We start from the raw sequence: 26608 nt of genomic DNA on the forward strand, positions 1-26608 counted from the left end.
GATTGAAAACGGCGATGCGGCTCCAAGATTGAATCCTTCCGCTGCCTCGAGCATCCGAACCCGACCTACTAGTTGTCAAAGCCGCACGCTGGGCGAGCCACCCAATTCTCCCAATACTCCAGGTTGCCACGGACGAAAAGGCTGGCGTGGGATCATTGGAGAGGTCATGCGCTAATTTCAATTTTGAAAAAGCAACCGCCCTTCCTACATTACCACGCCTCCTGTACAACCACGCTTCCTATACCGCCCTAGTTTCTACGCCACCCTGCTTCATATGTCAACTGTGTAATGATACTTGCCAACTGACTGTCTGGAAGGCAGGTCCGAGCTAATTGTCAATGGAAGGTTACACGTATCTAAGGGCGAAGCACTTGTTTCCTAGCTGAGCATGCCGGTCTGTCTAGTTGCCATTCGTTAATATTACAGCCGGCTATTTGCAGCTGTTCTAGCACAAGCAAGTCCTAGACAGACTGGAGACTTGGCAGACACAGGTGCGTGAAGCTCCACACAGGTCAGGTCTTTGTGAGCTGGTAAAACTCGACCTCGTCATTGGGATAGCTGAGAATTAGTTCAATGTATTATGGGTACAGTATCCGTGTAGAAGTCTATGCAGATTTGCTTTTCTTATCCCTTGTCTCACACGCTTCCGCTTGTCTCATACGTTTCCGCGTTTTCAAAAGCACCGCTCCCTCTGGGTTTTTACGTCTCCCACTCCATAACAAACAACCCACAGAACACCCACCTGGGCATTGAACGGACTTTCCCGAAACCACGACAAACCAACACAAAATGCGTCCCACAATCCATCTGCAGTGGATTCGGGGTTGGACTGTCAACATAAACTCCAAAAGGAGAGATGGCTTGCCCTATTCGAAGATCAAGGCTATTTGCCAACAATACCGCCAACGGCTGCTGGCCTCCCGCAAGGAACCTGTTGCTCCCCGCCCCCTTCCTCCAGCCACCTTGTTCATTTTTGGACCGACGCCGAGCTACGTGGTCAGTCCGCAACTTGCGGCTCGGCTCACCACCTCTGACTTGTCGTCGCTGAAGTCAAATCTCAGGGTCTACGAGAATCAGTTCACTGGCAAGACTGATTACGACGGAGACTGTACAGATCTCAAAGAGCATGATTGCACTCCGGAGGTCCTCACCGATCAGGATCTGCGCGGTGATGATGCTGTCTACTATGGGCATGGCCAGATCCATGTCGTTGGCATGGTAGACATGCACAGGGCTGAGCTAAAGCAAAACCCTCAATATCGCTCCTCTACAGAATTTTGGAGTCGATTAGGTGGGGAGATCCTGCAGAAACTTCGGGTGAAACCTGAGATAGCGACAGCAAATTCCCTCGTTGAAGGTCTTAGTTCCTGGATTTGCAACACGAACGAAGAGCAGCAAAGGATCGGCCGCTTCAGTGCCAAAGCCGACCATTTCGAAGGTATTGCAACAGCATCGGTCACTCTGAATCTTTCCGTACCTATGCAGGGCTTTGACCCGGACAGACTGTGCCCATATATCCGACTTGCGGCCGCCGGGATTGAGACTGGTCCGGCTACAACCATTTGGGCATCTCGAGGCAAACAAGCCCCGGACCACAGTTCATTAGCCAGAGCAATGGAAGTGCCAGATCTCTGCTTAACCTTCCTCCTTTCGGTCATGCGAGATACCATGGGTATTGGACCGCTCCCGGAGTATGTGGACCATTCAGTTGTTCTTGGCAAGAGTGACCCAGATCTTGAGTACGATGATGAGGAACAAGAAGAGGATGATGGAGAAGTTGAATGGCTCAGGGATCAACTTTGGCGCAGAGAAGACCATGAAAAGTGAGCATCGACGACGCCAGCTGTGTAGACTCGCGTTCGGTGACCTTGGAGATGCTAGCAGGTCCGCTAGGGGTCGGCCAACTCAAAGATCCCTTCCTATTGTTAGAAACCTGTTAAAGCAACCGTTAACCAAGTCGAATTTTAGTGTACCGCAGTCCAAGTAGCTCACTAAAAAGTGTAAAGTTGTCGGACATCATTGTTGTCGAAGATGAACTTGTTTGGTCGCTCAGAAATCCAAAATCGACAGAATGTCACATTGTACCACTGATTTCTGCGAACGGTATGGATGAATCTCTCTCGCGGAAATATGGTACAAACCATGAGGGACTCTTTGCTGGAAGTGTAGGTGCATCCTAGAAAGATACACATTTCTTGAGTAGACACCCGGATTCATCCTCACTAGTTGTCTTTAATCAAGGGATCTGCTTGGATGCGATTGCATAGGAGACCATCATAGAGTTGATCATCCTAATAGTAGTGATCCCAGAGTAGGTTATCCTGTAGGTTATCCTCCAAGAGGCAAGTTAATTGCACTGGATGTCTTGTCATTACAGGTCAGAATCTTGATAAATCACTGAATTTCAGGAGATAACAGTAAAATCTCAGAACCGAAAGTCATGATTTGGCCGCGAAGGCTTACACTAGCGTTGAGGGAAGCAAACAGGACTCGGGTTCCTCCATGAACGCATCAAATATCTCTAGGAGGCTCACTAACCCCTTTTTGCGCGAATGAGGACTTCGATTCTGTACAACTTCGCTCACCTTTACTACAAAACCAGCCAGTCGAGCTGTAGCCTGCGTCTCAAGTGGAACATGCAGCTTATTCTCACATGAGCCTTGTAACCTTCAAATTCCTCTTCATTACCGTCCGACTTATCAACCGCATCAAAGTTCAGGTGGAACGTACTCAACCTCATCGCTGTCGCCATCATCTTTGTTGTTATTCTTCCCTCCCGCCGGTATCCTTTGAGAATATTAGCAACTCTCTAAGGCAAGTACCCTGATGGATGTCTATTTCTTACCTTTTGATGATCGCCTCTGCCCCGTAAAGCTCCGAGTACTCTTCCTCGCTGAGCTGTTTCTGCATCCTCTCGCTCGTCGGCACCCTGTCTTTGTGTTCTCCTGCTGCGCGCGCATTGTGCTGGTCAAAGGCACACTTGTTGCACACCTTCATCTCTTCTGGTCTGAACCCTTTGGTGCTGCGATCCTTGGCGCTGCGCACAAAGCCACAAAGAGATATCTCGTTGTGGCATCGGCTGCATTCTTTTGGGTCTGACGGTACGTCTTCTATAAAAAGCTGAGAGGGCTCATGGTCAGGCTCAGGAGGGTTGTTTTCAGGGGCAAGCGACCGTGAAGGGCTCCCTTCCGGCGTGTCTCGACGAGGCTTCAGAGGCGTAGCCATGTTTAGTGGCCAGTGTTCTACAGAATCTCGGGACTCAGTGTAGAGGTGTCAAGCAAATTGTCGTGAATCCAGGCCGAGACTTTGTTGCAAAACTATCCAAGCCAGCAGATTGAAACGCAGTCGGTGAGATGAAATGCGCCTTTTGCAATGCTTTGAGCAGTGTAAGGACAAGGCCTCAGGAATGTCCTGCAGCTTGAGATCTGCGTAGACTGACTTTTGTACTTCAAGTCTGATAGAGCTAGGTAGCTAGGTACCTGGTTAGGTGAGCTTGAATTGGTGGGAAGGATGGGCTCTTTGCGCACCCAAGGAAAACCTCAATGAAAACTTGCGCAAAACTGCAAGCCAATACCACTGGACGAACAAAAATACTACAAAACAAAACACCAAGCCACTGCAGCCCAAATCATGTACAGCACTCGCATCTCTCGTCATTCATCAGACAACAAAGTGAGTATATTTTGATATATCAAAACTTTTCAACCAGACAGTCACCGCCCACTGGAAAAACAACGTGCTGCGCGAGTTCTGACGCGTTCTTGAGGAGCTATACGTTAAATATGTTTGCCCTATACTCTGATCTCTCCAGCCCCATAGTCCTACCCGATTGAAGAGTCATAACCCCACAAACAAGATCCCTAACCACTGCGTCGCAGCTCAAATCGTCTGTAGCCATACGACAATCGCCACGGTACTTCTCAATGACAAGTCATTTCGTCATAATTATTTGCGCTGACAACTTCGATTCAGATGACCAACCTGCCCCTGCCCAACTTCCCTGCCCACGCGGCAAATCGCTCCATTTACCTGGGGCAAATCTGGCAGCAAATCGAAATGACCGAGGTAGCGAGCCTCCTAACCGCCGAAGGCATCAACGCGGAGGGCTTCAAGCTCTACTGGGACACCCGACCGCCGGCAAGTGGCCTCCACCGCGGTTACTGCTGGGTGGAGTTTCGAACCAGGGAGCTTGCGGTCCTGGCCTGGGCCAGGTTGAACGGCTTGCGCAAGTGGAACCGAACATTAGTTGTCAAGGCCGTTGTATGTGTCCTCAAAGGCGTTTCAGCTTGGGCGATATCTAATGACAATTGTCAGAACAAATCAGGGGCTCTGCAGCCATCACAAGATGAATTGAATGCGGCAAGAAGACCACAACCATCTGGCTCTACCAACCCTCCTCCTCAGGCTCCGTCCCTACCGCCTCGAGCCTCGTCCCCGTCGCCTCGGACACTATCACCGTGCGCCCCTTCTCAGGATGACGCACTGGACCGCCAGAAACCATGGGCCGATCTCGACGAGTTCTGTTCAAATGTGATCAGGGTGCTCAAGGCACAGGGAATCGACTGCAGCCCCGGCAGCCCAACCGGCGACGCGCCCGAGGGCTCCAGTAACGCCGATAGCAACTAGCACGCGCCTGGCTCCAAAGCCCCTTCGCAGACCTGGAGTGGGTCCTCGTCAGATCCTTCACTTTCTGGGACTATTCAGCAAGACGCCGACAAGGAGGAGGCGACGGAGGGTCGGACTGAGTCGCTGTGGTCGGTGATGGCCAAGACAATATGCGAAACGACGGATGAGGAGCTTCGTGAGAAAAAGAAGAAGCTGCCTCTGCCTAGGGACTCTGGTTTGTGATTTTCTTCACATCTCCTCCCGTGTGTCAAGGGATGATGGGCGGGAGGAGTTCGGTGGCGAATCCACAATGCTCTTTTTTGTTTTTGTTTGTCTTGAGCAATTGTTCTTCATAGCATGAACTTTATTGAAACAAGGCTCTTCTTCCAGTCGTACACCCTGAGACATACTCTCAACGCATCCCCGAAAATTCGATAGCTGCAAATGAAGAGGATACATCACTGAGCGTTCTGCCTGACGATGGACGGGCGTTTATAAACTATTCTAATAATAATATATTTATAATAGTTAAACAATCTGAAACCTTGTTATTTAAGATATATATAATAATGCGATTGGGATCATCCGTTTTGTTTAGAAAGTACAACGTTTACGTGTAGTACTGAGCCGGTTCACGTCGACTTCTACGAGGCCCACTGGCGCTCCTGTTCACAAAAGTCCTTACTGAAGTGCCTTTCTCCTGCTCATATACTATAGAAAGACGTCGTGCCTGTGCGTTGCCCTTGCCCTTTCCATTCAGAGTGAAAATTCCTCTAGTATTCCCATTCTGACATTCGGAATACACTTGCCTCTTGCAACCCCCAAGCCACTCAACGGGTGGATGAACAACAGCAGGGATTTCCGAGCTGACGAGAATACTAGTTGCGTCCGGGAACATCTTCTTTATATCAGAATACATCCGCTTCTGGGGTAAGATCAAAGCGCAGCGCTCCGTGGGAACGACTGCGATAACCATTCCATAAAGGATATCGTTTTCGACCACCCATGCGCCTGAAGACCCAAGTTCTAGGTACATCGGAGATTAGTACTAGCAGGCTCATCTGGGCAAGCACGTTATTCATATACTCACCAAGATCTTCCGACAGCATAATCCTCTCAGTCTCTAATTTCCTCCCTCCTACACTGAAATGAAATGTGCCTGTGACGCGGGATCCCGCAACTGAGCGTGTCTTACTCAGTAGCACGAATAATTCGTTTTCGCCATCGTCAGCCTCGATCACCGGAGGATTCAGACCCTTTTCTTGCGGTGAGTTGTCTCTGGGCTTAACGGGCTCGACGAATTGATTTTGCAGCCTTCGAGCACAATGTTTGGGTAACTTTATCAGTGCCAGATCGCCAACCATCCTCCCACTCTTGACTGATGTCTCACGAGGAATCATCCCAAATTGCCTCGAATCGGCATGTAAGCCAACGAAAGTTGCTATTAAGCCCTGACTGGCATTTATCCACTTCTTTGTGGTCTCGTAAGGAGGAAGTGGATCATGACCGTGGCTGTGATTGTCTTTTGACATGTCATCGGAATTCGAGTCCCCGCTGGAATTGGATATATCCGAGTAATTATCGAATGAGCAGCGTGAATCGTCAGTACCACTAGGTGCATCTTCAAGTATCTGGCAGATCAGACTGTGACCGGAAGTAACACCGTAGAGCGTGGTCTCCAAACCTCGCGTGACAGTAATCACGCCGCCCATCCGCGAAAACCTTTCTGAAACGATCGCTCGATGCGTTCGTATTGTTGAGCGGCATACCAAGCCAATCGCTGAGTTTGTGGGACTCTCCTGGACATAGAATTCCAAGATCATGTCGTCCAAGAGCTTCAGATTGGTTTCTGCCACATGTTCACTGTCCGAGAAGCTCGCACGCGATCTCCTGCGCATGGCACGACAACCGGGACCTGATGGATAAACATTCCGCGTCTCGAGGTCATGCCGTGAGTTCGACGACCGACCTGAACGGTGTATCGCGTAGGTGACGACGTTCTTACGGCTGGGCAGGGCAGGCGTACTTGAGGCCCCCGATCCAACAGACTTGGAACTCGAGAGAGGCGCCGCGCTCACGCTGTTTGGAGGGCTGAGGGGCGCCCTCCACGCCAAGATATTCTCTTGCTCCTCCAACCGATGCGAGCCAGAAGGCGATAATACCGCAGATGAGATGTTCTCGCCATGTTCACTGCCCCTGGTTGTGTCTAAGCCTGTGGCACAGTGCGGATGACCTGGCGCAAAGGCAGGCATGCTGTGTGAGACATTGAAAAAACCAGCCAAGCAAGTCGAGTCATCGTCTTCGCTTGGATCGTCATCGGCATAACCTTCGTCTGAGTCTTCACTTGCTGCCAGCAATGGCCCTCCCTTGTCCACGATTTGAATGCCGCATGGGAGGCGCCAATTGAGCTTCTTAACTTCCTTCTCGATGATTTTGCGGCACCATCGGCTTCCACAGAAGAGCCAGATACATGGCTTAAGCTTAACTTTGGTCGCGCCATCCTCCAGAGCCCCTGACATTCGCATATTGATGATAAGACTGCTTTCTTTCCAGGGCTTGCGGTGGCTCTTGGCCTTAATTTTCCCGAGGGCTGCTTTCAGATCCGTTTCGAGATGTTGGATGAGATCGCTTATCTCATCCTCCTTTAAGCCGGGAGGTCGAACATTTGGTAGCGCCAGGTATAGCCTCCCTGCAAAAAGACGTACGGTGGAGGACGATATGCCAATTTCGATTTCCTCATCTTCTTGAGGTGGCTGTCCTGACGTACTAGCAGGTGGCGTCGGGACTGATTCGGCGTCCGCTAGCACGCGAGCCTCGATGGGGTTCAAGCCTGAGTTTGGCCCGTGTAGATGTTCTCCTGTGGGAGCACTACCAGTTTTCCCGGTGTTCGGTCCTTTTTGCCCGGCAGCGTCAGAATCCTGACTATTCAGACATTGGTCATTTGACAGTCTCGTCATCCTTGATTGGCTTCGGATTCATGTTCGTTTCTGCACTTTGAAAGGTATGCCGTGGTCAACTGAAGGAAGATGAGTTGTGCCAGGTATTTGGGATCACTGCAGTGATGAGCCAGCCCTGAAATTAAGAGATAGTGACAACTGGAAATTGTGACCCCCCGAATTAGTCCCGCTCCCACTAGCCCGAGGAAGATGCATATAGCAGCGGGCGTTCTTGCTGCTCGTTGGCTTCACAGCTGCATATGGCTTGCAGCGGCCAGCACCTAGCTCCCTCGCTGGGTTTTGATAGTGGCCGTCATTCGTATCAACCTTACGAGGCAGACTGGGGTCTGCCCAATCGGCTGATAATCGCTGGTTTTCCTCCCTCCCCCCATTCGGTCGTCGTAGTACTGCATGGCGCTGCGTTTCTGATAGACTGATGAGAAGCTGCTCTGGCTCTTTCTTGTACTGAACCAGATGGGACCAGTTTTTCTCGCTGTTAAGAATCAACATGCGTGGCTTCGTGATCTCAAAACTTCATCGCTCAAATCACCCTGGCGAGGACATGACATGGATCCAAGAGCTGTGGCCAGGCCTGAAACCATCTGACATCAATGAAGAGCATTACGCGGAGTTTCTGCGCTTTGCTGACGCACAAATCGAGATTTTCAACTCATTCTGCCCCGAGCCAAGCCCTATCCAGAACTTATTGGACGCTTTGCGGCTCGTCTCGGTGTTCCAAAATGAAGCCAATCTGACGAGGCAGCGAGCAGCGGAGCTCGCCGCGTCGATGGTGGCACCGGACGGGTCTGTTGATTCAGACCAGAACAGAGACTTGATTTGGCGTTGCGTAGAACTGGCAGCTCGCTTATGGGCCACGTTGAATATTCATATTCCGTCCGACGCGTCTTGCATGTCGGCTTCTAGGAATACCCCGGCTGTGTTTCCCGGACAGTTGTCATACGTTTGGATTGACGACAGCACACTACAAGCTTTCGTTCTCGGAAGCCTCGAGAACAGGAGACAATGCAGCGAGCAACTTATTCCTCTATCTCAAGGCACAAAGCTTGAGCCAAAATGCACCATGGCATACCTGTTCCAGGCCTATGACTTCCGCCCTCACTGGACATCCAACTTGGCCGACCATCTCAAGATCGACACCGATAGCAGAACCATTACGATATACGAGCACAAAATCTGTCTGTGGAACCACATTCTATCTGCAAGGAATAAGGGCCAGTGGAACAGTCCACACGGCGAGAAGGACCCACCACCGATACTGTCACAGTCAGTGCTCACTGAGGCAATAGACACGCTCAACCTCCTCTTCCCGTTCGGCGACGAAGCGACAGAGGCTTTCCTAAAGCGAGAGAGAAAGGTCACCTCGTTCTACGGGCTAGGGAGCTGCACCAGGGACCGGCAGCTGGACACAGAGAGGTACCACTTCTGGCGCAAGGAGATCGAGGAGATCGCAGCCATCCTCTCGCAGCCCCCGAGGGGCAAGGCTCAGTTCCTGCTCGACAGGGACGGGACCAACTCCCGCGATGTCTGGACGTTCTGGACCGCCATCGCATTCGGCGTCCTCGCGGTCATCGGGGTGGCCACTGGGGTGTACTCGGCCGTGTACGCGAGGAAGGCATTCGACGTTGGTGTATTGCAGTATGAGCTGGCGTTGGCGCAGGCCTGCTCGGCAGAGAACGCGACGGATGACCTGCCCGGCTTCTGCCACTGACTTCTGCCGCTGACTTGGTCGTCGTGGAGCACTCCTTGAGTTGAGTGAAGCCGGAAACGTTGCCAGAGCTGATGGTCGTCGGTTGATAAGGCGCTATTTAGTGTTCTGCGCAGTATAGCGGCAAGGATCATCCCAGAGATTTTGCCTAGCTCATCGAGCCCAAGAAGGGACCGGCAAGTAAAAAACAAGGGTCGATCCTACAAGATAGCTTACCTCAGCCTGTGGGACTATCATCGAAAAGGCAATCCAGAGAAGGTTTGCCCAGAGGAGTTTATCGTAGTGGAGATTCTTCTACAGCAGTCTATCCCACAGCAGGGTATTCTGATGGAGATTAAGCAGTCGGATGTTGTCTCGTTGAAAATTATTCCGTTAAAGGTTGTCCTCCCATAATGAACGTGATACTCAAATCATACACATACCCGGCCCTGACAGCCCAGTCTCTTCTTACACACGAGAGGGACTGCCTGATATTAATGCGAACTTTATTAGTGACATATTAACTTTTCGGATGTCGTTGAATAATAGAAGAAAAGAAACCATGACTCCAATTTTCTGTTATGTCTTTTTACCCACACGCAACTCTTAGATCAAGCCCGTCCATGCACAAGCCGCTCCGGCAACCCCTGGGAAAACCCCCCCCCCCCTTCCCACCAACCAACCCCAAAAAACCACCGCCATGAGTAACTTCTACACGCGCACATGGACACATGAATACATACATACATACAAACAGGTAAGGAGATAATTCGCCGCCCATCGCCTTCTAACTCTTAGACGGGACGGCCCAGGACAACCACTCAGACACGAAGCCTGTTCTGTTCTCTCTTGTAATCCGAGTCTTCTCTCGAGTTTACTTCAACATTGCACCATGAACCACTTCTGGGGGCCGCAGCGCGCCTTCAACCAAGACCGAGGAATGGATACACCTCACTCCAACAAGAAGTCACACCCTAGTACCTCCTTTCTCCAGGATATCCATCCTGCGGCCTCAGCTGCCGCCGCAGGGGATCCGCCCTCGGGTCCCCTCTAGGATCCCCGGGGGGCGGACCACCTCTCAGCTCGCCACGGAATTCTGCGCCGTACTCGTGCGGTGGTCGCAGGTCCGCTGGGGGCCCGCGGGCCCTGGGGTCCATGCCGTACTCGTCTGACCGCAGGCCGGGCCGCATCTCCCTCATGGCCCTGAGGTCCTCGGCGGCCCGCAGCTCCCTCTCACGGATTTCGCGATTTTGCAGCATTTCCCGTTCTCTCTCTCGCATGTGCATCTCGTATGCCTGTTGTTGCTGCTGCTGATGCTGCTGCTGTTGCTGCTGCTGCGATGGGGCAGGCGTGTAACTTCTGGCCGGCATGTCGCGTGGGTCGCGTGGGCCGGGAGTGGCATAGCGCGGGAACACGGGGGTCTGTGACTGGGGAGGCCCCGGAGGCGGCCCACCAAGGACTTCTCTTGGTGCTGGAGACGCTACGTACATGCGGCTAGGTATGGATCCTGAGTGAGAATGCTGGTGATGTGGGTGTCCCATGACACGTGGGTCTCGGGGGTCAACGACCATGCGCGGATCAGCCGACATTCTTGATTCGGCCGCGGCCCTTTGTTGAGTCTCAATCATATAGCGTTCTTCGCGCAGGTCTCTCGGCGGCACGCTTTCCCTCAAGCTGGCACGCGCGGCATATGGGTCTTCTCTTGGGTCTCTTAGGTCTCTCGGGTCTCTCAAATCCCTTGGATCTCTCTGAATGCTCTCCCTGAGGCCCGGATGAGGGGGAGGCGCGGCCGACCAAGATGGCTGGGGTGTTTCTCTCATCTGCTGCAGCTTGCTTGATGCAGCGTGCTGAGAGCCCCACGGAGATTGAGCTGGTGGAGGCGGCTGAGACACCTTGGATGGCGGCCAAGAGACTTCCTGCTGCTGAAGTCTTGCTGCACTTGGAGACTGGCCCTGGGGAGCCGGCCAGGCTGTTTCACGACTGGGTGGTACTGATTCCCTGACATCACGATAATCGCGAGGATCGCGGGGATCACGGCCATCCCGAGGGTCACGAGGATCGCGAAGGTCGCGGGGGTCGCGAGCCTCACGTGGATCACGTCCTACCTCCCTCCTAGTTGTTGACGGGTGCGCGTATTGCATTGTGGGAGAAGCCGCGTGTGGCTGAGATACTTGCGCACCAAAAGGAAATGGAGCTGACTGCGGCGGGTACACCATCGGTGACTGTTGGCTCGGCGAAGAATAGTGATGAGGTGGCTGGTGAGGAGATCCTGACGAAGGGCCCTGGTGCTGAGGAGCATATGGATTACGGCCATAGTAGTCTCTCTCAGCAGCCGCGGCCTCGATGGGAGACGCAATGGATGATCGAGGGATACCAGTGTGTTGCAACTGCGGCGACTGGGTATGAGGCGTGCTGTATGGCTTGAGCGCCGGCATTGCAGACTGCGCTGGAGTGCGTGAATATGGCGAGAACGTCGGTGTTTCCTCCCTTCGCATATGTGGTGGAGCACCAGCAGCCGGAGGCGGTGGTCCACGGCCGGACATTTGAGGAGGCGGGCTAGATGACATATCTCCGCCGCGGGCTACTTCGTCAACCCTCTTTGGAGCCGGTGGAGCCGGTGGATCATCGTTCAGCAACCAAGAAAGGTTCGATTTCTTAGGCGGATCGGGTTGTCTGGATGGGGGTACACTAGCAGATGGCGTAGGTGAGGGTCGAGACGGAGATGCACCGTACGCATTGTCGAATATGTTCTGATTAGGCACTCGTGTAGGTGTCTCAATACTGTTAGGATTGGGCACACGAGGTGGCGCAGAGGTATCGATCATGTTTGGATTCGGTACGCGAGCCGGAACTGGGTCGGCGAAGTTCGCATTGGAAACTCGGGATGGCTCCATGTTTGGATTTGGCACGCGGCGCAAATCCTCGACCATGGCTGAGTTGGGAGTACGGCCTTCTCCCGGAATCATCGGGTTTTGCACACGCGTGTCAATCATGTTGAGGTTCGGCACACGACTCGGCACGCTTGGGGCCCGTCGCTCATCGACCGGAGGAGCCATTATTGGCTGCTCCCTTATGGTTTCCCTAATAGGCTCCCTCAATGAATCCCTCATAGGTTCCCTCATGGGCTCCCTCATGGTTTCTCTCACTGGCTCTCTCATCGGTTCGCGCTGCATCATCTGATGAGCCGACACAGGAGCAAAGGCCTGTGGGTGTTGAGGCGCCGTGGTCCGCGGCGGCTCCGGCCTTCGATCGACAGGCACAGGCTTTGTGGACGTGGGTCGGGGTGCTTGCGATGGAACGAAAGGCTCGAAATGGGCAGCTTGGTCGGGTTCTTGCTTAAGGCGGGGTGGTTGTCTCTCGATGAGGCGCGGCTCCTCCTTGGCCTGTATGTCAGCAGGCGGCCTGCGCTGTCTGGGAGTTGCGAGCATGTTGAAAGGTGCTGCAACGTCGGGCTCGGGGGCTGCGAATCCCGCGCGAGACGGACCTGCCTGAGACGGCAGTGTTGGCTGCTCTACAGCTTGAGATATTGGCGCTGGCTTGAGCGAATGACGCATTGCCTGAGACTGCGGAACAAGAGGCTCGGCTTCCCTCTCAGGAGGGAACGCTGAAGAAGACCTAGCATGGCGTCCGGCCGGCTCTATCGCCTGTGAAACGGGTTGTGAGGATACCAATGGCTTGCGCTCCTGTCTCTCCGGTCCTTCAATCCTCTCTGACAATGAGGACTGGCCAATGATCGGCTGTTGCCGCATTTGCTGCTGAGCAGGCGCCTGGGCAATAGGGACAGGGACACGGCCATTGAAGACGCTCGCTTGCTCCCGTTGGGCATTTTGCTTCTCTGCCTTGGCTGCAGCACTGTCCTCTCCCACATCTACTGAAGGAGCGCGGCGATGAGTGCCGAAGTCAGATCGCTTATTCCTCGGCCCGGCAGTTGGCGTTGGAGGAACAGGCAATTTCTCTCCTCGTTGAACCTTCTGGTCAGCCTCCGAGGCAATTTGTCCCCATTCTGGCTTCTCGCGGCCGGTCTGCTTGTTGTAAAAGTTCTTAACCTGCACCTGTGTTTTAGAATGTCTGTTGTCTCGCATGTAGAGCCTATTTTAGGGAATGAAACTTACCATTGTAGCCGTTTTGGTAGTCATGTGCTGTGCAATTCCTTGCCAATCCGTACCAAAGCTTCTCAGCAGCTCAGGGAAATTGTTCATCTCGGCCACGCTCCAGTAGCTTGATGCAGCGTTCGCATTGGAGGGGGTGGCTCTACCAACCCGCTCCGGCGGCTCGGCTGCAACATGTGGTGTGCTTCCCACGTGACCAGTGAACTCAAAGGTGGCGACCTGTGACTGCGGAGGTGGTATGGGTTCAGGCCGCAGGCCCAGGGATGGGGGTGCCATAATATCTGATAAGGCCGCAGCGTTTGCGTTCGAGTTCGGAGCAGCGGTCGCTGGCAGAGCCTTGTCCGCTGGGCTCATAACGTGCCCAGGTGCGGGAACGATTGATGGCGGCAGACCCGGCATTGGCGACGCCCGCCCGACATCAAAGGACAGTGGCGTCCGTCCCATATCGGCGGTAGGGGTCTGCGAAGGTAGAAACTCGGGCGCAGGCACGGGGACCTTGGAGTTCGACCGAGACCTGGCTCCCTTGGCCACGCCTTGTGGCGTTGGGGCCAGCACCTGTGGCGTCTTGGGTTGCTTCGGCTCCTTCTCCTTTGTGGCGCGTTTTCTACGTGGCTTGTCCGGCTTTTCTGTGCCACTCTCCGTTTTGCCTCCGGCGCCTCTCCGTGCTGGCGTGGCTGCGGGTGTACCTTCCGCAGACTCCGGGTGGGGCTTCTCGAAGTCCCAAGTCGGAGCAGCCGCGCGGCGGGGCCGACGTCTCTCGCCATTTTCACCTGTTTCCGCGTTTTCATCCTGTGGCTCATCGGGGTTCCCAAGCTCCGAAACCAGTGCGCTCGACCGAGCCTTGGTTTTCCTGCTCTTCTTCTTCTTGGGCTGCCTTTTGAGCTTCTCTTTGAGGTTGAGCTCTTTCTTCTTGAGGTAGTAGTACTGGATGCACGAGTGGAAATCCCGTCCTGGAATCTGGTCTGCGATCCTGCCCCATTGCTTTGGAAATTCAAGGTAGGCCTTCTCAAATAACTGGGCCTCTTGCTCGGTGAAGTTGGCCGCAGGAGGGAGGACCTGCCAGTTCGCGATGAGTTTCTCCGGGTTGAGAAAGCCGGAGCGGTCGACAAAGAGCTCCTTGTCACGATCCTCCTTCGTCCAGTACATGTCCGGGATGACAGCTTCACTCGTACTGGGATGCTTTAGCTTCTCGGCCCGCGTCTCACGCTCCTCCTTTTCTCTCGCCTCCAACAGAGACTGGGCCATGATCCGCTCTATGTCCCGGTCCGTTGCGAATCTGCCGCCACGACGCCCTTCAGGTTTTGGTTCTGGGCCTGCCACTTGGCTGCCACCTCCATCAATGGGTGCGTTCGCTTTGTTGAAGGCGTCTCGACTTTTGCTGGCGACGGGGTCGTCAGAGATAGTAAAACGCAGGTACTCCTCGTACTTCCCGGCATATTCCAATTTCTTGGCCTTTTGTTCATTGCGTACGAACATGCTGTTGTCTTGCAATATGCGCGAGATAAAAGCTTCAACATCGGTGTCATGCTCCATGGAGCTCATGGCTTGCCTACTTTTTGTCCAAGGCTTCGCGTTGAAATAAGGCAAGTCGTCGACGGGTGGCGTCTGCATGGTTGGCCGGACGAGCTCAAGCGTCACATCGTCCACCTCAAAATCGGTCTCGTCCTCCTCTTCCTCAACAGGTGTGGGGCTGTTTTCGGCAGTGATAGGAGGTGCGACTCCGGGAGGCAACAAGTGCTCCTGGTTGCCCTCGTGTGCTGAAACTCCATTTGGCACAAGAGGTCCCGCCTCAGACATGGTCGCATCTAGCCCGTTTATGGGCGCATCTTCCATAGCGACGTCTCCATGCTCTTCCGCAGGCTCGGGCCGCTCGACAGTAGGAATCAGCACATGTGAGCTGTCCACATCCATCTCTTCCACCTTCGGCTGAGGCTCGCTCACGGCACTTTCCGCGGGTACAGTGGGCTCTGCTGCATGATTCACGTCTTGTTGTGGCGGTAAATGATCCGTCTCCGCCTTGACTGGCTCCGCCGCGGTATTTTTCTCGGGCTCTGGGGTAACCTCTTTCTGTGTCGGCAACACGACGTCCTCGGGTATGGGACCGAGCATATCCTTGAAACTTCCTTTTTCTGTAGCGACCGCCACCAGAGCCTCGTGAGTTACTTGCGCATACCGAATTACAATTTCTGTCGGCACCGCGTTGTTCGCATGTTCCAGCCTTTGAAGCTCAGACTCTGCCTTGGCAATCTCCGAATCGAAGTAATCGTTCATGTCTTCATCATCGGAATCGGAAGACTGATCCACGGTAGGTATCTCAGTTACCTTGGGCGGCAATTCGAAAGACTTGCTGCTGATGTGCAGGCGACTTTTCTTCTTGGGTGGCTGATCTTCAATAATTTCCCCATCCTCCTGTGCGGTCGCGGCGTCTTCATCCTGCTGCTCACCAGGGCGAGACATGGTTGGGCTGGTGGTCTTGACAGCGGTCGGAGAAATCGCGGACGCAACACTAGCGCGGTCTGATGTCTCGGCACCTCCCGTCTTGATATCGGGGAATTTCCATGGCGCCCGGATGTCGCGATCGATTGAGGCGCGCGCAGATTGTGTGCCACGTTCAATTCTTGTATCGCCAGGTTCAGGAATGCTCAACGGACGCAGGCTGCCGTCTGCACTACCTCTTTCTGACTCGGCACCAGCGCCACTACTACGAGGCCGGCGCGGCTCGTCATTTCTGCGGTTCGAGTAGGCGTCGGGTCGGGGATCAAAGGGCCGAGACTGCTGTGGGGATGCGAAGCTCTGTGATCGGTTAACCTTGGGAGACTCCGGTAACTTCATAGTCTTGCCTCCAGCCAAGGCAGGATTGATCCATTGTTTACTGGACGGGCGAGGGGCTTTCTGGAGCTGCATGCCGCGTGGCCCAGTTGGGATCGTGGGGCTAATTGAATTGGAAGGTCCCGAAGGCGGTGCCCATTGGTCGCCACCGGACTGTCCGGAGGAAACAGGCCGGTCCTGACGGTCTTCAGTGAATGCACGGGGTGCCGTAGGTGGTGCTTTAGAAGATGTGTCAGATGAGGGCGTAGGACGGACTGGCGCAGTACCAAAAGCCGGGGCAACGGGAGCTAGTGGTGGTGTTGTCGGCTTACTCGTCGGAGTGGTCATAGGCTCGGTGGCCACAGAACCTTGTCGGTCGATTTTCGGGCGTACGTTGCGGTCAGCGTTGTCGCGAGAATCACGCGGATCGCGAGTATCACGCAGTAGATCTCGTGGAGGTTCGCGGTCGTCTCTAGGGCCATCCCGGGGTCGTACGTCCGCGTCAATGTAGCGGTGGCTGTCGCGTTCATCCCGATCACGAGGGCCACCGCCCCATCGACCTTCTTGTGACCGGCTTCTGAAGCGATCCGGTCGGTCATCAAAGAATTGACGTCCGCGACTATTGCGGTCCCAGTCCCCGCCACCGCGGCCCCGACCGCCCCTGCCACGATATCCACCTCCGCGGTATGACTGAGAACCAAACGGAGGGTCTGATGCTGAGGATCCGGCGCTAAGAGGACCTCCATCTCTCGATCCGCGCCTGGCTCGGTCGGCCTCGACTCCTATCTGAAGATCACGATCTCGGAAATCTCTGCCGGGTGGCGAACGTCTAGGGCCTGGTGATGGTCTGCGGCCCCTAAAGCTATCTCTTTCGCGGTCTCGCCAGTCTCGATCACGTTCCCTACTACGGTCGTCTCGGAATGGTGGAGGGTCATCTCGTCTGTCTCTGAAGTCTCTGTCGCGGCCGCGGTCTCGGCTATCATCCCGCCAGCCTCTGCCGCGCCCGCGACCCCTTCCTCTGAAGTCGCCAGAGAAGCCGCCGCGGGGGCCGCTGGGAGGGTCCAGGTAAGCCTTGGGGGCGCGTGGGGGCTCGCGAGCTGTCAAGGGTTCGCGGAAGCTGTCCCTGTTGGACTGGAAGGCGGAGGCGTTGGTCCTCGACTCGGCCGAGGTTCGTCGACGGTCACCATCGCTGTACTGGGATGCTCGGTCGGTGAGTCGGTCAGGGGATCTGTCCCTGGGGGATCGCGAGCGGCGGTCGTCGTAGCGGGGGTTGTATCTGGACCTGTAGTCATATTGAGCATGATGGACATCATCTGGGTATATGTCTGTACGCAAAGGTGGAGGTCGCGGAGCAGCAGGGCGGCCGTCAAAGACCCGACCCGGCCGATAATGATTCGGTCGCATGTCTTGTGCGGAGTCCAACACAGAACAGAAAAAGTAGCGATGGAAGAAAAAGAGGCCAGGGCAGTCAGGCTGCAGGCGACAACAAGACAAGAGTGGACTGGGCTGGACTGGACTGAATGGGAGGAGAGGGTCTAGACGACAAAAGACACGACAGACACGAACGGGTTGCGCCGCGCCAGACCAGGCCAGGCAAGCAGAAACAGAAACTGACGACGGCCGACTGCGTGGGTCTTTTGGTGGGGAGGATAGATAGAGGAACAGAACAGGTCAAGCCTACATGTCTCCAAAGGGCAGCCTTTGCCCCAGTATGTCCTTGCTAGATGTCTGCAGACAGGTTGCACATTTCGACGAAAATGGACCACCAGACTGGGTTTTGACTGTGCAGTGGGGTCAGACAGGTCGAGCCAGCAGCAGCAGAAGTAGCAGCCAGCAGTCACACGTCTTGCGTTGGGAAGGCCAGGTCAGGTCAGGCCAGTCAGGTCAATCAGTCCGGATCGAAGGCTGAATCAGGGCTGCTGGGAGGGCGCGAGAGAGTTGGATCTGGGAACGAGGACCAGGACCCAGCAGATAGACGAGCTGCCCTGACTTGGTGGACAAGTTTCGATGTCGGTCGGGTGGCAGGCAGAGTGGGAATTGCGAAGACTGGGGCGGGCTGAGGTCGGCTACACAGGGTCCCCGCTGGGCCGGACCGACGCCGAAGGGGAAGCAGAAGTGTCGGAAAGGATGAAAAGGCAGGTCAAGGGGATGCAGGTGATGCCCTGGAGCGTGTTGAGTGTTCTGGTAGAGGTTCGTGTGGTTCGTGTGGTGGAGATGCAGTCGTGTAGAGGAATGGTCGAAGTCAAAGTCATCAACCAACAATCAGGTCAACCCAAGTCCCAGCCCAGTCAAACCAGCCAGCCAAAGCAAGCGAAGCGTGTGTCTGTGTGTGTGGGCGTGTGGGCGTGTGGGCGCCAGAGTCCAGACATGAAATCGAACTAAGGCTAGCGCTGGTTCTCAACAGCCGCATCCCAGGTCTCCATGTCTCCAAGTCACCACCTGCTGCTGCCGCAGAAACAGCTGGAGAACCATGACCCTTGGGCCTGTCCGGCCCAGCCTGCACCCAATCCCTGCAGGGTACACAGGTACCTCGCTATACATCGGCCAAGAACCCGAGCTACGCTTTGCACTAGCCCAGGATGGTGTTGAAAAGTCCTGCATTGCTACCGAATATGGTTTAGATCGTTGTTATCTCACCACTTGTGCTCTGCGTTTCTTTGATGGAGCCACCAATACACAACACTGATGTATGTACAATTCATTCAGTACTTGTGTACATTCAAAGCGCTGCAGGGGTCGAGGGGCGGGATGGCGGATAGATTCGAGGTTTTAGATCCATGCCACGCCACGCCCTGCCCTGCCCTGCCCTGCCCTGCCGCCCGCCCATGTCATGCATATCAGGTCACTTTTCCTGATCTTCTTCCCAATGGCCAGACCAAAGATGAGATGAATTGAGAGCCACAAGAGTCTACAAGGACCATCATGATACAAGATTACCAGCCACTACACCGAGCCATGTACATGTACATAGAACACATCACTCAGTAGCTGAACGTGATGAAAATCAGCACATCAATACCACACCAGCGATGAGAGAACATCGACCAATTGGCCATGTCAAATTTTCATCACTTTGCAAAAGTCATCCTATTTCGGCCATGACACCCGGACCCAATCCATCACCTAACACTTAGAAAGAACCCAACCCAGGCCAAACAAGTGGCTGGCTCTCCCACCACAACTCTATTTCCGTTTACCTCACGATGGCTTCAAACCCAGCCGGCGCCCCATCCGGCGCAAAGGATGCCGTCCTCGTCAAGTCAGAGGAAATGCCCGAGGGCTCCCAGAAGGTCGAGGAGCTCGACTTCAACAAGCTCAAGGGCCGGCCCATCACCGTCGACGACCTGTACCAGGGCATGAAGAACATGGGTTTCCAGGCGTCGTCCATGTGCGACGCCGTGCGGATCATCAACGACATGCGCGCCTGGCGCGACCCAGAGACCGGGGACAAGACCACCATCTTCCTGGGCTACACCTCCAACCTCATCTCATCGGGCCTGCGCGGCGTCCTGCGCTACCTGGTTGAGCACAACCACGTCTCCGCCATCGTCACCACTGCCGGTGGCATCGAGGAGGACTTCATCAAGTGCCTCGGCGACACCTACATGTCCCCGGGCGGCTTCAGCGCCCCTGGCAAGGACCTCCGCGCCAAGGGGCTCAACCGCATCGGCAACCTGGTGGTGCCCAACTCCAACTACTGCGCCTTCGAGGACTGGGTCGTGCCCATCCTGGACAAGATGCTCGAGGAGCAGGAGGCGAGCAAGGCGGCCGGCCGGCACGTCGACAGCCACGGCGCCGAGGTCGACGGCGAGCTGGTCTGGACGCCCTCGAAGGTCATCCACCGCCTCGGCAGAGAGATCAACAACGAGTCCTCGGTCTACTACTGGGCCTGGAAGAACAACATCCCCGTCTTCTGCCCCGCCCTCACCGACGGCAGCCTGGGCGACATGCTCTACTTCCACACTTTCAAGTCCTCGCCCCTGCAGCTGAGGGTCGATATCGTCGAGGACATCCGCCGCATAAACACCATCTCGGTACGCGCAAAGCGCGCCGGCATGATCATCCTCGGAGGAGGCCTCGTGAAGCATCACATCGCGAATGCTTGCCTCATGAGGAACGGCGCCGAGTCGGCCGTGTATATCAACACCGCGCAGGAGTTCGACGGGAGCGACGCGGGTGCGAGGCCGGACGAGGCGGTGAGCTGGGGCAAGATCAAGGCTGGGGCAGATAATGTCAAGGTGTATATGGAAGCAACCGCTTGCTTCCCTTTCATAGTAGCCAACACTTTCGCCAAGGAGGAGCAGGGGAATGCTGCGTAGAGTGAAGGACTCTTTCATTTAGCGGGATTTGAATCGTGAAATAATACCCTGACAGATTAGACACAGGCATCAGTATATCCCCAATCAATTGCATTAGCAACTTCCCCTGCTTAAGCACAGCGTCATCTGAAAGATGTGATTCTCGCAGGATTATACGGTTCCTCACTCGGATTACTTCTTTCAGTGGGGTCTCCTAGATCGACTATGCAAGAGGTTATTGCGTGGGCGGAACTTTCAAGGGCACCTATCACGGTCAATTTCATTCAAATACGTTGCGCCTGGCCTCATCCCTGCTTCCATTTTTGCAGATACAATTCGAATGGTGAACTCAATCCATGCGGACTTGAATTACTGGCACATATACACTTCATACCGCCGTTTCCTATGCATCTTCTTGCAGGCCCATTTAAGAAGCCTGGCCAAGTTCCCTTCATCACAAGGCCTTATTTGTCAGATCGGCCCCTCGCTCCCAACACTGCCTTTCCAACACTGCTGTCATTCGCCTTACCCAGCTCCGCGGTGATCCACTGCCCAATATCCGCCACAGCATCCAGATCAACCCCCGTGTCCATCCCCAACGTCTCCATAAAGTAAACCACGTTCTCCGTCGCCACATTGCCCGTCGCACCAGGGCTGTAGGGGCAGCCTCCGAGCCCGCCGACGGAGGAGTCAAACGTGCGGATGCCGTGCTCGAGCGCGACGGCCGTGTTGACGAGGGCCTGGCCGTACGTGTCGTGGAAGTGCAGCGCGACGTCCTCGTTGCGGATGCCCGCGGCCGCCATGCTGCGCAGCAGCTGGGCGGTGCGCGGCGCGGTGCCCATGCCCGTCGTGTCGCCCAGCGCGATCTCGTCGGCGCCCATCTCCAGCAGGTCCGTCGCGATCTCCGCCACCCGGTGCGGGTCCACGTCGTGGCCCTCGAACGGGCACCCCAGCACCACCGAGATGTACGCCCGCACGCGGATGTCGGCCGCGGACTTCTTGGCCTCGGCGATCACCTCGCGGAAGCGGTCCAGCGACGTCGCGATGTCGCAGTTCAGGTTCTTCTGGCTGAATGTCTCGGTGGCGGCGGCGAAGACCGCGAGCTCTATCTCGGGCTTCTCCTTGTTGAGAATCGTGCGGGTCGACTCGGTGACGAAGGCTTCGGGGTTGGCCTGGAGGATGGCTGTGGCGTTGGCGAGGCCCTTGATGTTGGGAGCGAGGAATGAGTAGGAAATTGGCACGGGGCTGTCAAGCTTTTTTTTCAGGAGATGCTCGAGGATCTCATTTGAGCTGTTCATCTAAGAGCCCCCAGTTAGCAGGCGAGGTGAACTAGCTGCCGGTCACCGGCGGGGCAACACACCTGAGGAACCCATTTCGGGGACACAAATGACCCAGCCTCGATCGTAGTCAGTCCTGTCTTTGCCAGCTTCTCGATCAACTCGATCTTGGTCGCCAGTGGTATCGTCTTCTTCTCGTTCTGGAGCCCATCACGCGGGCCCACCTCGACGATCTTAACACGGTTGTCGAACTGCTGCTGCTGCTGGCCGGCGGCATCCGTGGCCGTCGCAAATGCCCGCAGACATCGCGGGGAGCTCCTCCGCAGGATATGTCGAGTAATTGGCCTCAGGGACTTCATCGTGGAGCGGCACGCCTCACCATAGCTGCTCGTAAGGTTCGATCCCCGCAGTAAGGTGAGGTCGAGACACGCATCAGCCGCATGATGTCACGGCCCGCGCTCGCTTATCGTCGGCTAATGCCAATCCTGCCTGCTCAAACTTTGTGAATCTGATTGGTTGGGTGCTTGTTACTGTATCGAGTTCTTGAACTGGAATGGCTTTTATACGCTTTAGTAGAAATTCTCAAGAGGCAAGTCATTAACTTGGCTTGCCTGAATGAAGAACTCTCTCTCCTGGTTCTAGTTCTATGATAAAGTTACCCGCGGATCACACGCACAAATCGGCAACGCCTTGCTCCCATTGGCCTTTGTATTTGAGCTTTCTTCTGCTCACATCTGGTTTCAGCCTCAATTCATAGCATAAAAACATGTATATATGTCTACTATTCTACCTTATCACAATTCTTCCCACAATGCAGACCGTGAATTAAAATGTGCGACGGACAAGGCTCGCCTCTTCTGGCCCACATCCACACCTTGAACGCTTCTTGGTAGAATATCGATGATCCCGCTGCGGGATATCAGTTAATATCTCTTGAGATGTCAGGACACATACATGTACAAATATATACTTGTTTGTTTACGTACTCATTGAAGAGCTGGCCAAGTCTGTTCCAGTGGATGGTCACTGCCATCACTTTATCTGAATTGGCAGCAATTAAACTGATTTCACGCCTTTTCTCTTTTATTCTCATTGTTACTTTCATGCATTCAGGGATTACTGTGTTGTCTTCCTTGTAATTGCGATAGCACGAACGTTCTCATGGGGGACGATTCTCGAGTAGAAATCGTGAGAGGCAAAGCCGTCGCGTCATGCCGTATCGTGTTGAGAGAAGTCGTATATCTTTTGATCCTAAGAAAACGTAGATTAGTCCAATGTCAAGCTTAGATAAATGACTTAGAAGGTTATCTCCGTCATATCTCCATGGTCGGGCAGTTACCCTACAATCTGACGCGACAGGCCCAGCTTATCTCATGGCGACCGCTTCTCCAACTCTCGATAGCGTCCAACCTATCTCAGTCAGGCAGGTAGATAGGTAAGCCGGTGTAGGGGTGAGCTTAGCATGCTGCTTACCATGCGGTCGTAGTAAGAAACCAGGATCGGCAATTGATAATCTATGATGACTATCCTGACTGACCCTGGTCTATCTACGCCGTCCAAAGATATATGGTGAGCTTGACGCTTCATGCCTGCATCTTTACCATCTTCCTCCGCAGGCGGCCGCCACGATGCTCGACCAGTACAGGAAGAAGGGCGACCAGCCCGACACGTATCAGGAGTATGGATACTCAACGGAAACCCCGCCTTTGGGGCAATATGCTCCCTCAGACGACGTCTTTGGAAACGAGGAGGGCGCACAGGTGACTGAAGTCCAACTAGTCCATAAAATCGAGAACTTTATTGACCAGTCCCCAGATTCACTACCGCACCTTGAGCTGGCCCCTCGTCGCCGTGTTAATGATAGCAGAGATCGTGTCCAATGGCATGCTCTCCCTTCCATCAAGCCTCGCCGTCGTCGGAATCGTGCCGGGGGTGATCGTGATCGTATTCCTAGGCGTCTTCGCAACATTCACGAGCTGGCTCCTAATCCAGTTCAAGCTGCGCCATCCGCAAGGTGAGAACGCACGTCTCCAGACCAGACTGACAATCCCACGCAGGAACGAGATTAGCTGACGACATTGCGCGAACAGTCCACTCCATGGGCGACGCAGGCATGATCCTCTTCGGCCCAGTGGGCCGCGAGGTCCTCGCCGGGGGGACCATCATCTTCGCCGTGTTCGCGACGGGGTCGCAGCTCATCGCGGGCCAGACGGCGCTGGCCTCGCTGTCGGACAACCGGCTGTGCCTGATGCTCTATACGGGCATCTTCGCCATCCCGACGCTGGTCTTCTCCCTGCCCCGGACCCTAGACCGCCTGTCATGGCTCAGCATCCCCGCCGTCTTATCCATCCTGATCGCCGGCATTGTCGGGATGATCGGAGCAGGGCTGCACCCCGTGGAAGGGAGGACAGTCGATATCACAAGGTCGTCTGGCTTCGTGACCGCTTTTGTGTCTATCACGAACCCCGTCTTCGCGTACGCAGGGCATTTCATGTTCTTCATCCTGGTCTCCGAGATGAAAGACCCCCGCGGCGCCATGAAGGCCGCCTACACGCTGCAGGGTTTCGCAACCGGTTTCTACGTCGTCTTTTCCGTGGTCACCTACTACTACATCGGGTCCGAGGTGGCCAGCCCGTCCTTTTCGTCGCTGCCGACAGTCTGGGCGAAGGCCGCTTATGGAATCGCCATACCGAATTTCCTGATCGCTGGTTCGTTGTATTCACACACTGCGGCCAAGCTGGTGTTCGTCAGGATGTTCAGGCGCTCTAGACATCTGCACCAGCACTCGGTGCTCGGGTGGGCGTGGTGGGTGGTTCTAATCCTGCTGGCCAACGGCGCAGCGTTCGTGCTCGCGGTCGGCGTGCCCATATTCAACTACCTCATCGGCATCGCGGCGAGCTTGTTTGCCTCGTGGTACACATATGGCATCGCTGGGTTCTTCTGGCTCTATGATGCTTACCACCTTGGACTGGGTAAGAAGGCGTGGTCCAATTCCTGGGGAATGACGACCTTGAGTGTCTTGACAATCCTTGCAGGGCTGTTCATCTGCGTAGCCGGATTGTACGTCACAATCGATGGCATTGTTGTGGCCTATCGGGATGGGACCGTTTCCGCTCCCTTTAGCTGTTAGAAAGACGAACTCATACAAATATGGGAACAGCAGACACTCGAAGATATTAGAATTCGGAGCTATCCATGAACACCACGCGGGCCATGCGGATTTTAGTCAAGACAGAGACAGCACCGGCGTTATTGATCTGAGAGCACATATATATATACAAATGTCATTACTGATCGCGCCTTTCCGATTACGTTATCGTCTGGAAATACTTCTCCATCATTACCAAAAATAGACAGAAAAATACACATCTTAGCAATCACTAAATAATATTATAAAAATACGAGATTCATGGAAAACACGCTCTGCCATAATTACTTTTAAAATATCACTATCTGAATAGTCACAGGTAGATAGAAACACCAACCAAATGAATGTCTCTGTGGTCGGTACCAACCCAAATAGTCTCCTAAGACGCATAGGAAAGATGACTCAATGTTGACTTTGGAATAAAACAAAAGGAATGGTTATGATTATGCTACCCGTTCGTCGCCCCCGAGGTGGTACCAAATCATGTAAGACGGCAAGCGAACTGCACATCACTTGCGTGTCAATCCCTGGCAGCTGGCAGAAACTTCCCGGACAGCAGTGGCAGACCTCACCGCTCAGCCTGGAGGACCTCTTGACTACCTGCAACTAGGAAGCAACTTTCCGCGCAAAGCAGACTATTCTACAAAGTTTCCGAGTTGTTTCTCTGGTACAAGTTGGAGCCTGGATCGTGTCAGCCATTAGTACCAACCAGTGTCAGTAAGCCCACGCGGCCGTTGTGATCTGTAAGTCGGTAGAGAGAGGGATGCGGGTTTTGGGTAGGGGGGGGGGGGGGTGGGCAATACCAGCGATGACAACCGTAAAGTTCCTCCCGCGGACCTCCCCAGTATTGATGCCGTCCCAGGGGTATAGCTTGTTCTTCCACAGCGCGCATACTATGGTGGTCATGGACGGAGGGTTGGGGCACGACGTATCAGTGCTGGGCGTGATGCTTGGAGAGCGCAGAAAATCTGGCGGGGAGAAGTCAGCTCTACTTTTGTTTTTGTTTCCTCGGTTCCTTCTATACAGATCCACCCCCTGGGGGGAAGATGCATTTGGGTACTCTGTACTGGAAGGGTCTGTCAGGAGGGAATGATCTACTACTCACAGGTGTTGTAAGTGTTGCACTTGATGCCAGTGGCGTTGAGGGCGTTGCACGCCAGCTGGCAGTTATACGGGCTATAGGTGGCCTGGTTTATCCAGCCGTGGAATCTGTTTTCGGCGTACTCGAAAGAATCGTCGTCGTTGACCACCGAGATGATGAAGGACGCGTTGCTCACGCCATACGTGGTGGCGCTGTTCTTGAACGCGGTGGACGCTGAGAACGCCGCGGCCGTGTCCGGGCTGACCGTCGGGCCCATTCCGGTTGGGGTCTCGGAGGCACAAGGGGCGAGTGCCTTTGAGGCACTAAACTCGTGAGCTCGCCTGTGGTGCTCAAAGGGGGACTCGCGGATGAGCTCAGAGAAGGGCCACTCGGAGTTGTGCTCGGCAGCAAGGGCCGGCATGTTGTCGTAAGGCATCGCAACGGCGCATTGTGCTGCCGCCATAAGGCACAAGGCTTGAATGAATGATTTTATCATGGCTGTTATAATTGGATGATATCGTTACTTGTTGTTTTCTCCCAGCAACAGTGTATCTCCTAACAGAGGATGCAAAAATAAGAAGAACAAGAGGAGTAGGCCACCATTTTGACGGACTCGGACGATTACTGGCCTTTATTCACAC

At 54.5% G+C, this 26608-nt stretch overlaps 10 protein-coding genes across 10 annotated transcripts; 5 read left to right on the forward strand and 5 right to left on the reverse strand.

Moving 5' to 3' along the window:
- Positions 1-789: 789 nt before the first annotated feature.
- On the forward strand, positions 790-1827 carry J7T55_005955 (uncharacterized protein; the record flags this gene model as incomplete). Its single annotated transcript, XM_053139005.1, has 1 exon — positions 790-1827. The coding sequence occupies one exon, from the start codon at positions 790-792 to the stop codon at positions 1825-1827; it is 1038 nt and encodes a 345-aa protein (XP_053000725.1).
- An 881-nt stretch (positions 1828-2708) lies between these two features.
- J7T55_005956 (uncharacterized protein) lies at positions 2709-3225 on the reverse strand (the record flags this gene model as incomplete). The annotated part of the gene is made up of 2 exons (XM_053139016.1): positions 2709-2787; positions 2846-3225. The coding sequence occupies 2 exons, from the start codon at positions 3223-3225 to the stop codon at positions 2709-2711; spliced, it is 459 nt and encodes a 152-aa protein (XP_053000726.1).
- Positions 3226-3630: 405 nt separating this feature from the next.
- Positions 3631-4626, forward strand: J7T55_005957 (DnaJ domain-containing protein; the record flags this gene model as incomplete). Its single annotated transcript, XM_053139027.1, has 4 exons — positions 3631-3672; positions 3857-3913; positions 3973-4260; positions 4315-4626. The coding sequence occupies 4 exons, from the start codon at positions 3631-3633 to the stop codon at positions 4624-4626; spliced, it is 699 nt and encodes a 232-aa protein (XP_053000727.1).
- Positions 4627-5215: 589 nt separating this feature from the next.
- On the reverse strand, positions 5216-7954 carry J7T55_005958 (uncharacterized protein; the record flags this gene model as incomplete). The annotated part of the gene is made up of 3 exons (XM_053139038.1): positions 5216-5631; positions 5696-7523; positions 7874-7954. The coding sequence occupies 3 exons, from the start codon at positions 7952-7954 to the stop codon at positions 5216-5218; spliced, it is 2325 nt and encodes a 774-aa protein (XP_053000728.1).
- A 95-nt stretch (positions 7955-8049) lies between these two features.
- On the forward strand, positions 8050-9270 carry J7T55_005959 (uncharacterized protein; the record flags this gene model as incomplete). Its single annotated transcript, XM_053139049.1, has 1 exon — positions 8050-9270. The coding sequence occupies one exon, from the start codon at positions 8050-8052 to the stop codon at positions 9268-9270; it is 1221 nt and encodes a 406-aa protein (XP_053000729.1).
- Positions 9271-10220: 950 nt separating this feature from the next.
- J7T55_005960 (uncharacterized protein) lies at positions 10221-17567 on the reverse strand (the record flags this gene model as incomplete). The annotated part of the gene is made up of 2 exons (XM_053139060.1): positions 10221-13298; positions 13359-17567. The coding sequence occupies 2 exons, from the start codon at positions 17565-17567 to the stop codon at positions 10221-10223; spliced, it is 7287 nt and encodes a 2428-aa protein (XP_053000730.1).
- Positions 17568-19366: 1799 nt separating this feature from the next.
- J7T55_005961 (deoxyhypusine synthase) lies at positions 19367-20482 on the forward strand (the record flags this gene model as incomplete). The annotated part of the gene is made up of 1 exon (XM_053139071.1): positions 19367-20482. The coding sequence occupies one exon, from the start codon at positions 19367-19369 to the stop codon at positions 20480-20482; it is 1116 nt and encodes a 371-aa protein (XP_053000731.1).
- Positions 20483-20925: 443 nt separating this feature from the next.
- Positions 20926-22097, reverse strand: J7T55_005962 (hydroxymethylglutaryllyase; the record flags this gene model as incomplete). Its single annotated transcript, XM_053139084.1, has 2 exons — positions 20926-21759; positions 21822-22097. 2 exons carry the CDS (start codon positions 22095-22097, stop codon positions 20926-20928), a joined length of 1110 nt encoding a protein of 369 aa, XP_053000732.1.
- Positions 22098-23366: 1269 nt separating this feature from the next.
- On the forward strand, positions 23367-24868 carry J7T55_005963 (mino acid transporter; the record flags this gene model as incomplete). Its single annotated transcript, XM_053139094.1, has 4 exons — positions 23367-23498; positions 23554-23752; positions 23829-24710; positions 24774-24868. 4 exons carry the CDS (start codon positions 23367-23369, stop codon positions 24866-24868), a joined length of 1308 nt encoding a protein of 435 aa, XP_053000733.1.
- Positions 24869-25526: 658 nt separating this feature from the next.
- J7T55_005964 (uncharacterized protein) lies at positions 25527-26430 on the reverse strand (the record flags this gene model as incomplete). The annotated part of the gene is made up of 3 exons (XM_053139105.1): positions 25527-25567; positions 25690-25854; positions 25992-26430. 3 exons carry the CDS (start codon positions 26428-26430, stop codon positions 25527-25529), a joined length of 645 nt encoding a protein of 214 aa, XP_053000734.1.
- Between the last annotated feature and the right edge of the window lie 178 nt (positions 26431-26608).

Source organism: Diaporthe amygdali (genome assembly GCF_026229845.1).
Source record: "Diaporthe amygdali strain CAA958 chromosome Unknown NODE_1_length_4327563_cov_65_473760, whole genome shotgun sequence".
In the NCBI taxonomy this organism is placed as follows: Eukaryota; Fungi; Ascomycota; class Sordariomycetes; order Diaporthales; family Diaporthaceae; genus Diaporthe; species Diaporthe amygdali.